Raw genomic sequence first — 17,787 nt, 5'->3', positions numbered from 1 at the left:
TTTTTTTTTTTGTCACGACAGTCGACTGTTTAATTCTAGACACAGGTTGGACATAAAGAAGTACAAATACTTTGTAATTTGTACTAAGTTGAATTTTCAGGCACCCTTATTTGAGCATTTATTTTTCTGACAACTTATCATTTGTACTCCCTACAGTTTAACATACAGTAAATACCTCTACTTTTTACTACTTAAATTTTCAAAACAGGTTCATTACTTTAGGTTGAAGATATCAGAAGGGAGTTATTATTTCCCGTCACTGCAAAAACCAACTAATGTGAGCCTAAATGGAGAGCCCATACTCAAGACGAAACTTGCAAATCTATGAGATGCACCATGATGTGTGTCAGAAGTGTCTCTCAACTTTCCATCCCTTGAAATAGCCATGCTTTTCATAGAAGCCACATCAAGCTGCATAGACCATATTTGGAGGTCAAGACGTTAGACACAGCAAAGGCATATAAAACACCCGGTGCAGAAATTGCATCAGAAACTGTGTTTCAGGGCTCATGTCAGTTTTTATTATGAACTATAGTAAAAAACATGCCAAGGCTTCTGTATTATCTACAGCTTTTTCTGGCTCTCTAAACTGGTGGCAATCAGGAGATTTGATTTTGTATTAGTAATCAAAAGTTCTTCTGGTACCCTTGACTACAGCAAGAACTGAATAGAAATTAAATTTCTGCACATTTGGGATATTTGCAGCAGCATTTTTAAGAAAACATGGTGTTTCACGTTGTTAAGAAACAAATGAGACATACTTACTGTACATTTGTAACCCTCTTCTCCTCTTTGTCTGTAGGGGCACAGGATTTGGCTTCTGTAATGCTATGTGTAAGCTGGCAGCGGTGCTGGGCAACCTGATCTTTGGCTCTCTGGTTGGCATCACCAAGGCCATTCCCATTCTGCTGGCATCATCCGTGTTGGTTGGCGGCGGGCTAGTGGGGCTCCGACTGCCAGACACACGTGCCAATGTCCTCATGTAAACCTCACCACAGAACAGTATGTTGTTTACCAGGTATTTTCTCAGTTTACTGAATAGCAACATATTTACAGAAAGTGATTTGTTAAAATATTTTTGAAATGCGCTTTGCAGTTTGTTTTTTATTTACTTTTTTTCCATAAGATATGCGGAATATGTTCACAAACTCAGATTCATGATGAGTTTTATTATTCTGTTATTTCTGAGAGAAATACCTGGTAAATTAGGATAATGAAATGCAGTTTTGCAGAGCAGTAGGTGTACAGAGGAGCTTCATTTAGAATATCAAATGTTATGCCAGTGGCTTTTTACCAGAGCTATTGGCATTCTTGCAGGAATTTGGAGGAAAAAAAAAGCTTTTCAGAAGCAAGCTAAATTTATCAGTGGTGATTAAAGTCTTTATAACAGCAGCTCATTGCAGCTCAGCACTACAGTGGGCGGTTTCACACATGCAGCCCACAAATGCATGTGCCAAAGCTGCAAAAGGCTTGGGTTTCTAGCAACCTTCCCCTTCCGAGTTCCAATCAGTTGTTTGCTGATTAAAGGAAATGTGTGACGTTTTTGTTTACATGTGCATTTGAAGCCACCAGCAGCAGCTCAGGTTTGCCAACTGTCAAGGTTTTGGCATGAGACACTTGCTTTGAGGCTCTACCTTGTGTGGCTCATGCTGGTCAATAATTTGCTTGCCCTTAGTCAGCAAAAGGACACACAGTCCAAAATAACTGAAGACCTTTCATGCACAATGACTGCACAAAATGCTGAGCACAGGAGTTCAGTTTATTGAGTTCAGTTTATTGCTTTCAGCTGTTTATAGGAGTCTTCCCACTGACTTTTTGCTTAAATTTGTAAATGTTATATAACCGAAGGATCCATATGAGCATGAACATTCATGAACATGACACACAAGTGATAAAGATCTGTCAGCATATTATCCTCTACTTTTTTCCAGACAGGTAATGTCACACACAGTCACAGTTTTCATGCTGCAGTTTAATTACTTGTTTAGCCTTCTCTATTATAGCCATTAGGACATTTTTAATTTACTGTGTGTACAAGTCTCATCTGTTTTCTAAAGTTTTTATTTTTATTTGTTTATTTATTGTAGATATTGTCCACAGTTGCTTTCTGTAGCAGTAATCTTTTTCATGTATCAATGCGTGACTTAACTACATATAGGAGCTGTTACCCTCTTGTAAAGGGTTGAGTTTATAAAGATATAAAATTAAATTGTGAGCATAACTGAGTTCAGCTTATTTATGTAAGCCTCCAAAATAGTCCCCATTTATTTATTGGCCCCTTGGGATATTATTTGCTCATATCTCATGCTATAGTCATTACAGTAACTATGACCAGTAACAATGAAAACACTTTTAATGGTATAAGGTACAGTTATCATTGGACATGGTTAGGATCTTCAGTGTTCATTATAAAATCATTAAATTTCATAAATAAACCTAAAGCAAATTTGTGATCAACATATAGCACCAGGATGGGGAAAGAGGTATTGTTTTGAGTCAAAACTTGAAAGTTGGCAATGTTGGCTTGCTTAAAAATTATTTATTAAGTGTTTATAATTAGACAGGCTGTTTTATTATTTATTTATTAATTTATGTCTCATTCATTGCTTTACCAATGTGCTTTTCTGTTTTTTGGGTGGCGATTTACTGTGTTTGAACTTTGCTCCTACAATTTTCACTCCATTGATAAAATAGGTTGATGATACTTAAGCCTTTTGCTGCAATTTGCAAAAATGACAAGGCCATAAAAATCAATAATGATATACATAGTAGTTTAGTCCAAACTGGCAACTTCAGCAGCTACATTTCTAAAGTGAAAAGAAGTTTACATTTTCTGCTTTTTACAGTAAGAGACTTTTTTGGGCCTGGAATCCTTTTGTCTGAATGCTTCCTCTCTGCATCTCTCATGTTGGTATTGTTTAGTTCACCATGAAGGGCTTTGCTCTTTCTTTTAATTTCATCTGCCAAAAAGAATTTATACTGTAGGAAACTTCTGTTGGTATCAAATTATGTTTAGAGTCTTTTCCCCCTCTCTATCTGTCTCATTGTCCTGGTTTCTTCATAGTGTCACTTTGTCTGTCTTTTCACTCTGTTCCTGCCTTGCTGCTGCTCCGCCTGAAACTCAAAGGCCTTTCTCAGATGTTGTGCCTCTCTTACCGTCAAGCCCACCTCTCCTTCCAAACCTTGCTGGAAGCTTTGCTGCTCTATCTTGCTTTTTTCATTCCTATCTCTTGATACTGCAGTGAGCACACCTGTGTGTGTGTATTTCTCTCTCTCTCTCTGTATGTACAGCTGTGATCAGAAGGTTGCATACACTCGTCATGGCCACGAATATCATGGTGAATTTGGGCTTTTAATGATTTCTTTGAATGGTTCTTTTTTCAGGTTGGAATGATTGTACCGCACACATCTTTATTTACTTTAAAAATAAGAATTGGCTACACGAGGTGAATTTATTTTATTGTCAAATCCACACAGATTTATATACACCCCTGAAATTGGTTAAATGACTGTTAACAATTTGTAACTCAATCAACCACTTTAGTAACCATCAACAAGCTTCTGGCATAATTCTAGTTGGACATTTGACCACTGTTCTTAGCAGAAGTGTCAGGGTTCATCTAAATTGGTTAGTTGGGAAGGCCATTTCAGAAGAATAATGTTAGCAAGCTTAAACTGTTCCAAAACCAGCTCTGATGTGTGTTTGGGGTCATTATGTTGTTGGAACACCTAGTTGTCCCCCAGTTTTAACCACCTAGCTATTGATCTCAGCTGTAGTTGAAGAATTTTGAGGTAATCTCTCTTTTTTATTATTTCATCCACCGCACACTCTATCAGTACACTGGCAGTAAAACCACCCCTGAGGATTATGATGCCACCACCATGCTTGCCATTTGGTACAGTGTTCTTAGGTTTGAAAGCCTCATGTTTACTGCTCCAAACATACCTCTTGTCATTGTGGCAAAACAGCTCAGTCTTTGTCTCATCTGACCATAAAACTTTCAAGCTTGAAGGTGTCAGTTTTGGTTCAGGGGTTTTCTTTCTTGGTCCACAACCTCTCAGGCCATGGTGATATAAAACTGGCTTCAATGTGGACAGTGATGCTAGTGTTCCAGCAGTTTTGATTTCAGATTGCAAACAGATTGCAAACATTCTAACTTATTTCTTAACCACAGAAGCTTGTTCATGGCTAACAAAGGCCTCTAGTCGAGGTATAACTTGCTAAAAAACATTTGACCAAATATCCAAAACAAATTCAAACTTGTGCGCCCAATCTTTGTGTTTTAAAGGACTAAAGAATTGTATGCTGCACAATTATTACATCCTGGAAAAAAAAGGACAGTTCAGAGAACTCATTAAAAGCCCACAAGATGACACTGATGCCTGTGATGACTATATAGAACTTTTTGACTACGACTGTAAGTTTATTGCATGTATATCTAGACTAACACTATGTGGACAGATATTTTTTTCTAATTTTTTTCTTAAACCAAGGAACTGAGGTTTTTACATTTTGATTTATATCATGAATTGAAACTAAAAGCCATGTGTAAAAGGCCAAGTCACTCAAATTCTAAAAAAAAAAGAAAACAAAACAAAAAAACAAACACATGGTAAGATTGCAAATTCAATTTGTTTGTGATGCTCACTTATTTAAGATTTTAAAGGCTCTTTAGCCTTTGCAGCCTTGCACTATCATGCTGGCTAAGCTAGCATGTGCGTTTCCTGTGCTAGCATAAATATTTTGTAGTGCAGTGCAGACAAGGATGGTGTCTTTTGGAGGTGAATGTCATAAAAGACAAAAATAACCATCTAGCTAATTAAAGATATGGAGAAAAATTAATGAACTGCTTTATTAAGTAGGATATATCCTCTGGGGAACATGAACAATGAGATATTTCAGTCTGGACCAAAGAAGTCACTTTGATCCAAAGTGGACCAACTTTGGGCCTAACTTTGGTTCACCTTTGGTCATCCCAAAATCAAGCACTGGGGGGAGTCAACAGTAAAGTTTATCCTGAAATGCTAGTTATTTTTGAATAATCCATGGAAGTCGGATTCAACAGTATTTCTTTCCTAATTTGCAAAGGAAACACATGTTATATATTTGGAAATATTTACAAATCACACTTTTCAGCACTGTGAGCACCACAAACAAAACTACAGTGACCTCAGAGAGGGATATCTAATAAAATAAATAAAAAAGTTATTTGTAGAACATTATTTTTTGTGACTTATATGCTTGAACAACCTCCTGCTTTAGTGCTAATGAGTTGATGTTAACACACATTAGGTCATTTGTAAAACATAAACTTGTAGTTTGTTCTGCATTAGTTCCATCATACAAAAAATCATTGGAATTTCATAATTTTTGTCAGCTTTGGTGATACTGTTATTGAATGTTATATTATGTTTCTCACATATATCTTAGTTTTGGTAGTAAAGGACCTATTATTGACCAATTATTTCCTTTTTCTACCAATATAAATGGACTGCAGCTGTTTCAAGATATGAATCTGCTTTCCTGTGTTTGATGCTTTATCTCTGTCTGTCCTCGGCCTTGCCTTGTGGCTTCTCCTTCGCTCTTCCACTTGTGCTGAACAAACTTGTTATACTGTACATCACAGTTTCCAGACTGAAACCCTGCATGTTTGTTAAGTCCCTCTGTTTTGTGTGCTATATGCCATTTTGGTGTCTTTGCTGTTCCTCTGTGGAGGTTAACAGATGTGATTCCCGGGTTAAAGGTGAATGTATCATTCTCGTGTGTTGTCAGGTTTGTTGTGGACAGGTGTTCCTTAAACTGAATTGTTCTTCTGCGTCATTGTGAAGGGGCATGCTAGTGATGAGATGATTGTATTTACTACAAACTGACCTCCAGCAGGGGTTGTCAGATCTGTTTTTCGGGTGATTTCGAGTTAGATTAGTCATTATTGTCACTGGAGCAGGAATTAAAGTGCCACCATTGAGACTTTCAGATTTGAAAAGCTCTGCTGTCAAACTACATGTGCAGGTGTGTGTGTAAAGATAAAAATCTGACCTTGACATGATTTATTTTGATAAGGCTGATAAAAAGCTCTAGTGAATACAGTGTAAAGGTGGATTCCTCTGGTATCTACATATTGAATAAAGAGTTTCATTTGAGCAGCTGTTGAACTTTCATTTTTACCAGCAGATGGTGCCATTCATACTAAATTTACCAAAACATGCAACTCTCTCTGCCTGCCCTTATTCAAATACACAGTCAAAGAATCTTTAATAAAGAATAAAGATTAATCTCAGTAAACTGTCTTATCATTAATGTCAATTACAGCCAGAAGTGAGTCATAGACAAAATTTTAACATAGTGCTTTCTTTTTTTACTACCCCAGTGTGACGTGACGGACGGACAGTAGACTTTTCCACTCGTCAGTGTCACTTTACTCTACATCCTGTCAAAGGCTGGTTAGGAAATACCAAGTCAGTGGTAGAGAGCAGAGAGAAGTAGAGTAGTTTAATAACTGATGATATCTTTGAAAAGTTCACAGGAAAGCCGGAGATACAGAAATGTATAGAATATAGTTATATACTACTGTAAAAGTTCAAAAAGGTTATGAAATCTTTTTTTTAAGTATAGATGTATAGTATTCTTACTTGACACATTTATTAATTATATTTATTATTTAATTTAAAAAATAATATACATCCTTTCATCTTCTATGTACATCCATATACTATATACATATACAAATTGACATAAAAACACACAGCTATGTTTTAGCTAAAGCCCATCATGACATTAACTTCCAGTTCAAATCTTCAGGGTAGTTACACAACAGAGGATAGTAGGGAAATTACTGTAAACACTGTAGAGAGAAAAATGAAATTCAGGGAACATGAACATATGTAGATGCATTTTACTCTAATGAATTGTTTATGCCGATTACAGTAGCTTTACTAAAATACTATTATAATAGCAACCAAATGGCAGACACTAAAACTCATATTTTATGTATCATTGCACTGCATCTTTTCAAATAACTTGTGAATTACAGTAAGCATAAAATGACCCTACATGCTGTAAATCTTGCTGCCACTACTGTCATTAAACAGGAAAATGTATTATGTACGTATACATTTCTTTTCTTTTTTCTTTTACACTTTCAAGTTTCTTATTGTTTTCTAGTTTTTAAATATAGGAGTTACGTTTTGTGTGTGGGTGTCACAAAAACAGAACTTTTATAATAAAACAACAATTATGACTCATAGAATAAGGTTAATACAACAATGATGAAATCCATTTATAGTTTTAAATGAAAAATCATGTGCTTTTGATCTCTCTTTGGATTCCTGCCAAGGAGAACATTTCTCTCATTATCATCCACAAAAATAAGAAATATGATCACTTACTTTTTAACACTGTTAAACAGGTTTCTATTAGAAAGATATGCTCAGCGTCTTGCCTTTGAAAGACATGAAGTAAAGCCTGGAGCTTGCAGATTTGGACATGAGAAGAAAAAGGAAAGGATCCAGACAGGCATGGACACAGCACAAACACACTGCCACATTAAAGTACATATACAGGGTTTCCGTTCCATTCACAAACAGTTGGACATAATGGACAAAGTGTAGGACTCCAGAGGGTACAAAGCACACCAGAAAGATACTAAACACCAGTGAGCTGGCCTTGATGTACATTCTCCAGTCAAAGTGTGATCTTGTTAACTCGTTGATGATTCGGGCAAAACACACAATTGTAACCACAAGTGGAACCATAAGAAATAAGATGATAAGAATCAGGTGATAGTAGAGTAGAAACATGTGAGAGCTGTGATCCAGGGGCAACACATCATGGCAGGTTGTGCGGTTGAGCTGAGGGAGCCAGTAGCTCTGCTGGACGATGAGCTCTGGGATGATGGCAACACCAAACACCCCCCACAGAGCCAGGCTCACCCAGGCAGCGCACATTCTCTTGGGCATACTTTTGTACAGGAATGGGTACACCACAGCAAGGTAGCGCTTGATGCTGATGCAAGCCAGCGTCATGGCCGAGCAGTAGAGATTGCCGTAGAAACATGCCGTAACAACTCGACAAGCAGTCTCTCCGAGAACCCAGTGGTTTCCATGGAAATGGTAGTGAGCCTTAAAGAAGAGGGAGAGGAGGAGGAAGAGGTCGGAGACAGCCAGGCTGCAGTAGAGGATGGCAGAAGACACCTTTCGGATTTTAGTCACTAGCAAACACAAGATACTGACGTTGGCTGGAATCCCAACTGTAACCACCAACATGTAAATAATGGGAATGACTCGGGTGCTCAGAGAACCACCGAGGTACCGCACTGTGCTGTTGTTGAGCAAGTTCAGAGCTGGAGGGGAATAATTTAGAAAGGAAGCCTGAGTCCCATTTACACAGGGCTGATTGTTAATGACTGGGGCCCCTTTAAATGTTCTGGGCATGGGAAAAACAACCTCAGAGCTGTTTTTCTGCTCCCTCCATGTCTTTTGTCCTGCAAAAAACAAAAAACAAAACCAAAAAACAATACAAAAATGAAAGTTACTGCAGGTCATTCAAAATGTAAATGAATTTCAAATATATTTGTACCAACATAGATTTCAAATATACTGGTTCAAAGTATCTATACAATGTGCTAGGTATTTAGATATTTAGTTTCATCTGTAGCCAAATGCTCTCAAAACACTTTCATCTAACTTAAATTCCACGAACAAATAATGATTAGGAAACTCAGAAAACACAAAAAAAATCCTCTCACTGAAATAGCTGGAGAATATGATGTCAAGATATTGAAATATTAACTATTCAAAGTATATATATGTATAATAAATAATTCAGGGTCATGAATCTGCTTCAAATCCTGTTTCAGCCAGTTTTTACCAAACAGTCATTCAACCCTCCGCAACACCGCCAGATGTTTTAGATTATCTCTCAAGTCCATGAAACTGTTACTTAAAGCTGTTGTTGAATTTTGACAAGCTTCTCCTACCTTTTTTCTGCTGTGTACTGCTTATACAGAGGACAAAAACGAAGAAAACCAGGAGTAGTTTCCCCATATTTTTCTTCTTGTTGATCGGCTCCCAGCTTAAGAGTCACTAGCAAGCCTCTTCTTTGTTTGTTATCACTGCTTTTCCCTGTCACCCCAGTCTGCTTCGCTCAGTTAGCTCTGTGGGAGGAACTTGAAAGCCGACCCTTGTAAGAAAAAAAAAATCACACGTTCACCCAACACAGTATCAAACCAAAATATCTTTGCTTTCGCTTTGAATATGAAGGACAATGGTTTTCACTTCCCTACTCTGTCTTGTCTGAAAACTATTTTATTGTTGCTGTATCTTTGCCAAAACAAATACTGACCCACTTTTTACCTGATATCTCAGTACTTTACTCAGAACTTTCTGCGCAGTTTTTCCCGTGTGTATTGTGTATCATTTTCACTGTCTTAAATAGAAATGTTCAGATATACATTTTCACACAGTTCTCCTAGTGCTGCAAGTTATATGATGCCTAAGTTTGGAGCTATGAAGAGAGGTAACACACAGAAAAAGGAAAAACTGGTGAGTCAAGGAAATGCCTGTGTGAAGATGATAAGCCTGCCTCAACACGAGCAGCTTTGTCTTCCCTTCCTTTTCTGCAGCTATTTGTGTACAGGTACGCTTACTAAAAACATTACTCATTTTGGTTCAGAAACCTTTAAGAAGGTTTCTGTTACTGCAGTTTAAGTTCTGTGTTTTTGACATGTTATTTACATTTCACTTTTACATTTACAGGAAACTTAATATGCTTGAAAGTGATCAGGGTAAGACAGATCAGGACACATGCTGGTGGAAGGATTGTTGGAGTATTTTCTCTGCTTTTATCAAAGAATAATTTATTATTGTAGACATCCAGCTGATCACAGATGTGACCCGGGCCTTGTTTTCGGCGTATATTTTTATCAGAGGGAAGAAGTAACATCAGTATCAGGGTCTGTTGTGCCCCAGCAGTGACCTCAACTTCCTGTTGTGACGTCAAACTCCAAATGTCACAGATGACTCAAACTGAGACAACCAAATGTTCTCCACTGTAGTCAACTTAATGGAAACTTTAGAATGTTCTTTTCAACCTTGAGGAGGACTAACAGGTTATGTTTAATCTATGTTTCAGTGAAAGTCGGAGACCATCCTCCACTAATTACATTTCTTTACATTAGAACTGAAGAAGCTTCTTGGATGAGAGGTGAAACGTCTTCAAGTAACTTAAAGAAGTCCAAACGCTTTTCTTTGCAAGCTCCTTTGACTACGATGACCTGGATGACTGAGAACCTTCACAGACATTTCTTTACATTTTTTTCCTCTTCTCCTGTCCGGCAGTGTGTCAGTCAGAATTGTTATCTGAAGGCCAAAAAAGGCCCAACAGATTTACTTTCCCAAGTGGATCATTATGATATTTTGCATAATGTTCCACTTGATAGTCATAGTTTATTAGAATTTTATTAGGATTTTTTATTTTGAATTATTATAGTTACAACAGACAACACTAGGGGGATGGGAAAAAAGAAGAAAGAGAAGTTGGGAAGGAATTTAACAGAAGGAGAGGGAGAGAAAAATAGAGGAGAAGAAGAGGGATAGAGACAGAAAGGGAGACAACCGACATATGCATAAATAATAGTAAAGAATAAATAATAACTGTTACTGAAAAGCACACAGTACTAATAACACAAGATATTTTTAGAAGCAGCAGCCGACCAACATAGTGTGTGTCTGTGACCCTCGATGTCTACAGGCTGTTTTAAAATTGAGAAGTGGGCACCAGCACCAGTGGTGATGCTGAATGAACAGACCCCCCCCTCTGGACACCATGCCCACCCCCAAGGACCTAAATGCATGTGTCATGAGTGTCATGAGGCACAAGTGGCCGTGAGGGGACAGAAGAGGAATACTTCCTCAAGTCATTACAAGTCATTTGCGACCAGTTAAATATCACCCATTTTGTCTACCACGAACAGTGGTGACGTAGGCAGAAATAGCTTTTTTCATAGTCATACTAAGCATGATCCCCCGCCTTCTTTTCTTAAAAGTGGTGCAAGTGGTATGCCTAAAATAACTGCATCTTTCCTGTGTCGTCGCATTGTGTTACTTTCTGTTTCTATTTTCTAATGACAAAAAGTTTAACTTTAAAACTTCCAGAAAAGAACTAACAAAGAATTTATAACCTTCATGTATTTGCGCCAAATCATAACAGCACCCTTGAAGGCTCAAATAATGAAGAGAATGGTAAACATGAAGCTACACAATACATGCCCACCTACTCGTATTGGGCTGTTAAAAGGAATAATTTCAAAGACTAATAATTTGATTAACCAATTATTTAAAGTCCTTTAGATTTGTTATAAAAATATAGTTGTGTATTAGTATGACTTGATTTTAAGTCACTTTGTTCACACAAACCCTCAGACTACTCATTTTTTAAGTAAGACGGATATGACAACATCAGAAATTTGTTTGTGGCCAAAAAAATCATGGTAATATCTATAAAATGCCATTATAAATAAACTTAAATTTTAGACGTACTAAAGTACCGCAGTAGATTTAAAGAATATATTTGGTGAATGATAAATAAAAAAATGTAGCCACCAGGGGGCATTGGTTACAATGCAGCTTACTGAAATTAAGTATAAAAAATAAATTACTTGTGCTGTTGTTTCTATGTAGAGGGGCGTGGTTCTGTAACAAGGAATAAATGACCTAATAATAAACAGATAAATATTTTCTGTATAAACCTGCAATGTAACGTCTATTTGGACATGATTTTATTTTTCTGACTGCTTATTTCTCAAACATAACGCCAGAAATTAATACTTAAAATAAACATACTATTTATATGTACTAACATATAGAAAGTTCTATATGTCTACACAGTGAACCAACAATAAAGTCACAAAGTATTCACCAAACGGTGCAACTCATATGAGGTTGTTCAAACCTCAGCACACAAAGTAGTAAACTGTCCGATGACGCAAATATAAACAACAGTGACCACGTGGAAAGTTGCACCAAACTATGCTATCACGAAAACAGTATGAATTTATTTACTGATTGTCTGCACGCACACATTCTGGACAAAATTTATGAACCCCCCCCAACTAACACTTTAGCTCTACAGTAGGGGTAGGGCCTCGAGTGCCGGTGTCCTGGAGGTTTTAGATGTGTCCATGATCCATCACAGCTGATTTAAAGGGCTAAATGACTCCTCAGCATTTCTTGAAGTTCTCCAGAGGCCTGGTAATGAACTAATCATTTGATTCAGGTGTGTTAACCCAGGGTGCGATCTAAAACCTGGAGGACACCGGCACTTGAGGCCTGGAGTTGCCTATCCCTGCTCTACAGTCTTTCCACCATGATCCCTTTCCACTAGTAGTCTCCTCGTGCCAGCAGGGAGCACTCTGATTGGCTTTCGCTTGATAGTACATTCAGTCTGTCACAGGAGGCTATCCTTCTTCACATGAAGGGATCTCTCTCTCCTTTAATCTCAGACCCCGCTGTCGTCATCTTTTACATTATTGCTGACTTGTGGCCACAATTGATTATTGCTGTTGAAAGCTGCGCTTATTTCATCTCATAATAAAGTGCAGTCTTCTCTTTCTCTGAGGGCGTGTCCGTGTCCTGTTAACAAAGCTGGGCTAGCTGAGAGGCCAGCTCAGCTTTCACAGTTATGGCATCAGTTGTTAGCAATTAATTAAATGAGCTTTAGTGATTTAGCATCATGACAATTTCGTCTTGCTAACCACCTCGGTCGACATTTGTGATGCAGAGAAGATGGAGTTTGAAAAAAAAAAGTTAATAATAATAATAATAATAATAATAATAATAATAATAATAATAATAATAATAATATGATCATGTCTAGTCTAATAAAACAGGCATGTTGATCAGGTGCACGCTCACAGCACTTTCAGATTAACAAATATGGAAATTACTTAATAATATAAGTAATTTTATATAATATAATATAATATAATATAATATAATATAATATAATATAATATAATATAATATTACGATTTCATTATTAATAATATAATATTACCTAATAATAATAAGCTTGCCTGAGCTGTTTTGCAGCTTTCATTTTCATTTTTCATTCATATATTTATTGCCCCCATGCATGTTGACAGCATGTAATACCCAGCCTTTTAATTCATCGGATTTTTCTATTAGTATTGTAATACACTTTTTGAAAATTCAAGATGTAGACCTGTTTTTCTGATTTTTTTTATATGTACATTGTCCTCACAGGACACCCACAACAAAGGTGTGATTTCTAGAATATAATACTGTAGGTTAAACAACAATTTATTTGTATCGTCAGCATACTAAGAGCTGGGAATAGGATTTCTGTACTACGACCCAGGTACACCACAGTCAGGATTACTGACCTGCTTCAGTAATCCTTGGTCATCATTTAATCTTTTCCTCTCCAGGTTTAGTTTAAAGGTGTAGAGCTGCTCCTTTTCAGCTGTTATACTTTTGTTCCCCCAAACAGCTTTTGTGACTCCCACAACCTTTTCTCCTAAACACAATTTATAGACCAACATGTAGAAAGATTATGCTTTTTCACATAATTTAATGTACAAATTTTAAACTATGAGCCTCAATGCGACATCAGAAGTGTTCATCAGGAAGGCCTTTAGTATTATAGACTCAGAAAATAAACATCATGTGCTAGTTATAGAGCCAAAGTAAGCAAGAGGAAATTTAAGTGTGCTGATTTTTGCCTGCAAAATAAGTGTGTTATCTTAACATCTAATCACACAGCAGTGTTTATTGTGTGTACAACTGAGACTACAGTTCACATGTTTTCACACAGTGGCATTCCATCCTAATAATGTTCATCCAGGATCAACATTGCAGCTAACCCTTCATGTCATTGTGATTTCATAGCTTTAGAATGTGGAGGGAAAAGAAGAAAATGCCACAAAAACTATTTTCTGGAATAAACGTTTCAGATATTTTCTTTATTATTTATGCAACAAAACAAGTATATTATCAAGTTAGGTTTACTCTTAGCAAGATTTAGGTCACTCATGTTGATTGATTTGTGATAGTTTTTAATAGCAATAGATAACTTCTTGGCTAATCACATCATGCATCATGGATGTGCTGCTGAGAAATCTGTAGCAACGGCATAATGCTTTCATGTCAATATAGGCAAAATTGTTGAGGAATGTTTTCAGCACCTTGCAGAACATATTACATGAAGAATTAAAGGCGTTCTGGAGGCAAAATGGTGTCAATTTCAGTACTAGTAAGCTGTTCTTAATAAATTGGCCTGTTAGTGCTTTCTTTTTTAATATCCAATTGTATATGTGTCTCACACACATAAACTAAACAAAGATAAAATCAGGTTCAGGTAAACTGCAAGTTTTAAATGAATAGAATAGGTATTTTTGATTTCTCTTTGGATAGCAACCAAGGAGAATCATTTTCCTCATGATTGGCTACAAAAATAAAAAGTCATAATTACTTATTGCTAACCCTTAGTCTACGTGTTACGTGTTAACAAGACACTGCTCAGTGTCTTTCTCTTGAAAGTTTTAAAATGAAACCTAGACTGTGCAGCCTTGGACATGAAAAGGAAAAGGAAGGGATCCAGACAGGTATGGACACTGCCACATTAAAGTACACATACAAAGTTTCTGTTCCATCCACAAACAGTTGGACATAATGGACAAAGTGTAGGACTCCAGGGGGGACAAAGCACACCAGGAAGATACTAAACACCAGTGTGCTTGCTTTGATGTACGTCACCCAGTCAAAATGTGACCTTGTGAGCTTGTTGATGATTCGGGCAAAACACACAGCTATAACAACCAGAGGCACCACAAGAAAAAAGACAATAAGAATCAGGTGATAGTAGAGCAGAAACATGTGAGAGCTGTGATCCAGGGGCAACACATCATGGCAGGTTGTGCGGTTGAGCTGAGGGAGCCAGTAGCTCTGCTGGATGATGAGCTCTGGGATGATGGCGACACCAAACACCCCCCACAGAGCCAGGCTCACCCAGGCAGCGCACATTCTCTTGGGCATACTTTTGTACAGGAATGGAGAGGAAAGAAGAGGGAGAGGAGGAGGAAGAGGTCGGAGACAGCCAGGCTGCAGTAGAGGATGGCAGAAGACACCTTTCGGATTTTAGTCACTAGCAAACACAAGATACTGACGTTGGCTGGAATCCCAACTGTAACCACCAACGTGTAAATAATGGAAATGACTCGGGTGCTCAGAGAACCACCGAGGTACCGCACTGTGCTGTTGTTGAGCAAGTTCAGAGCTGGAGGGGAATAAGTTAGAAAGGAAGCCTGAGTCCCATTTACGAAGGGCTGGATGTTAATGACTGGGGCCCCTTTAAATGTTCTGAGCATGGGAAAAACAACCTCAGAGCTGTTTTTCTGCTCCCTCCGTGTCTTTTGTCCTGCAAAAAACAAAAACAAAAACCAAAAAAACAATACAAAAATGAAAGTTACATTCAAAATATAAATGATTTTCAAATATATTTGTACCAACATATGTACTGATATATTTTGTTAATAGAAAACCGTTTTCAGTGCCACGCTTGTTTTTTCTGCGCTTGAAAAATCAAAGATGAATATGCATGCATGCCCTCCTGGGTTTTAATTGCACCTTAGAACACATATGCATCAACACTACAATGAGCGGGTGGAGGGAGGTTTGGAGTCTTCTCCCACCCCCATTCTCTGCGGCCTGCTGGAGCGGGAGGGCTAGTAGGAGGAGTTGGCCGTCCGACTGCGGTCTGGGGTGTGGGGCCTCCCTGCTGCTGCGGAGTCGGGGTGGTCTGCCTCTCCCCACCGCAGGGAAAAGGGTAACACCACCTGGGTCTGGGTGCAATTCCCCCCTCCAGGGGCAAGGGTACCTAGACCCGGTTTGTAGAGTACGCTTGGGGAGTGTGATTGTGTGTACAGCGTCTCTTTATGTCTGTCTCCACGTTGGTTGAGTGTGGAGTGAGTGCATATGAGAGCATGAGGGTGGGAATGGATGTTTGTGTCTGTGTGTGCCTGTATGTCTGTGTCTATATGTCAGGTTGGGTATCAGACGCCACCTCTCTGGGGACACCTCAGGCCCTCCAAGGTTTGGAGGCCTATCTCCACCCACCACCACTTCCCCTGCCGGTGGCGGACTCCCTCAGGTGTCGGTGTGTTGGTGGTTCTTTGTGTCTGGGGGTGGGCGTCCGGGTACACACCGGCTCACTCCTTGGCGGCCGCTTGTCGGGGCCTGGGGCCTGGGGCTCGCTCGGGCCCCTTTGGAGGTGGGGTGCCCCCGGCCTCTCGGCCTAGGGCTCGGTCACTCAGGCGCAGCTGGGGGCCGGCGGAGCTCACGGGCGCGTCACTGCAACTCCCCCTGACTTCTGCTCCGCGGCTGCTGGGCGAGCCCTCATCTGGGACTCTCCTCAGCTCTTACTGGAACAGTGGCGCGGCTGCCCCTCTGTTGGTCTTCCATGGTCTCTTGTGTTCTGGGGGCCTCTGGATGTCTGGAGTTTTGATCTCCTCCATACCCGCTTCACACCCTGGAGGACGGGGCTGTGGCCCCCCCACACTCCCTAGCAGATCATTACATGGAGAAACCTTTGGAATGCAAGCATGCTGATCCACACAGGTATGCACACATGGGTATTCACAGACACGGACTAAAGCTTTCTTGGCTGCTGCCTCAAAGCACACTGTGCGCTGTCTATCTTGTGTGCTGCACAATATCGTTTATTATTTAGTAAATATTGATATCTATGACTAGCTAGTTTATTGTGATGGTGCTTTGTTTTCTCTATTATTATGTTGCTCTTTGTTGTTTGCTGTCTCCTCTGTTTGTTTTTTTTGTTTTTTTTTTTTTGTTTTTTTTCTCCATACAGGTGACCCAGGAGTTCTTTTTTTTTTTCTCTCTCTTCCCCCCCCCTTCTCACCGTCTCTTCTCCTCTTTGGTTTTCTTTCTTTCTCTCCCCCTCTCTCTCTCATTCATTCCCCCTGTCCTATTTATTTAAAAAAAAAAAAAAAAAAAAAAAAAAAAAAATGACAAAGGATGAACTGAAGCTCTGCCATCACGTAATGTCGCATACTGCTGTTTCTGATGTCATTTAAAAAAAAAAAAAAAAAAAAAAAAAAAAGATGAATATGCATGACAGAAAATACGGGAAGTTTTCAAACTGACGGAGCTGCACAAGGCAATGTTTGGCTAACTATTCAAAACCATTCTATAATAAACCATTCAATGGCAAAATCATGTGTTTTTGTCTGAATAATGAAACTGTGGCAGTTTAATTATCAGATTAACTGTCAATTTCCATGAAAAAACACTTAAATCTGCTCTTAAATTTTTATAAAATTCTCTTACCTTTTTTCAGCTGTGTACCGCTTATGCAGAGAGCAAAAACAAGTAAAACAAGTATCTTCCCCATATTTTGTTCCTCTCTCCCTCAAATAGAAATGTACAAATCTACATTTCTACACATTCCTTCCAGTCGTGCAATTGTTTCAGCAATGCAATGCCAGTCTTCAGACTCACAACATGCAGAGGTGATATCAACATCCTTTTACTCAAAATATCTCAAACTGCAGAGATGATATCAACATCCTTTTACTCAAAATATCTCAAACTGAGACCAATATCAGGAAGCCAAAACATTAACTTGTTCCTTCCATATGATAAGAGCTGTGCTTAACATACGTTTCAGTAACAGTCAGAGATATCTGAAAGAAATGTGTGACTTGAAAGTATCCATCCATCCTCTTTCGCTCATCCTTGTCAGAGCTGTCATGG

General features: G+C 38.5%; 2 protein-coding genes and 1 pseudogene across 3 annotated transcripts in view; 1 reads left to right on the top strand and 2 right to left on the bottom strand.

Moving 5' to 3' along the window:
* The window catches only part of LOC146571190 (synaptic vesicle glycoprotein 2C-like), a 94,242-nt gene extending 88,101 nt beyond the window's left edge, over positions 1 to 6,141 (top strand). For both annotated transcript variants that reach the window (XM_085280251.1, XM_085280252.1), the window contains exon 13: positions 803 to 6,141. In XM_085280251.1, coding sequence (XP_085136377.1) covers positions 803 to 986 — 184 coding nt within the window. In that variant the 3' untranslated portion in view covers positions 987 to 6,141. The remainder of the gene's footprint in view (positions 1 to 802) is intronic.
* A 323-nt stretch (positions 6,142 to 6,464) lies between these two features.
* On the bottom strand, positions 6,465 to 9,329 carry LOC146571189 (proteinase-activated receptor 3-like). The gene is made up of 2 exons (XM_085280254.1): positions 8,976 to 9,329; positions 6,465 to 8,480 (listed from the first exon to the last, which is right to left on the bottom strand). Exons 1-2 carry the CDS (start codon positions 9,040 to 9,042, stop codon positions 7,414 to 7,416), a joined length of 1,134 nt encoding a protein of 377 aa, XP_085136380.1. The 5' UTR covers positions 9,043 to 9,329; the 3' UTR covers positions 6,465 to 7,413.
* Positions 9,330 to 14,177: 4,848 nt separating this feature from the next.
* On the bottom strand, positions 14,178 to 17,457 carry LOC146571188 (proteinase-activated receptor 3-like; annotated as a pseudogene).
* Positions 17,458 to 17,787: the final 330 nt, after the last annotated feature.

Source organism: Mchenga conophoros, linkage group LG7 (genome assembly GCF_057382185.1).
Source record: "Mchenga conophoros isolate Kocher_MC1m ecotype Shallow Benthic linkage group LG7, M_conophoros_male_GT1.1, whole genome shotgun sequence".
Taxonomy (NCBI): Eukaryota; Metazoa; Chordata; class Actinopteri; order Cichliformes; family Cichlidae; genus Mchenga; species Mchenga conophoros.
Note: the sequence above shows the minus strand (reverse complement) of the source record. Positions and strands in the feature narration are given on the sequence as shown.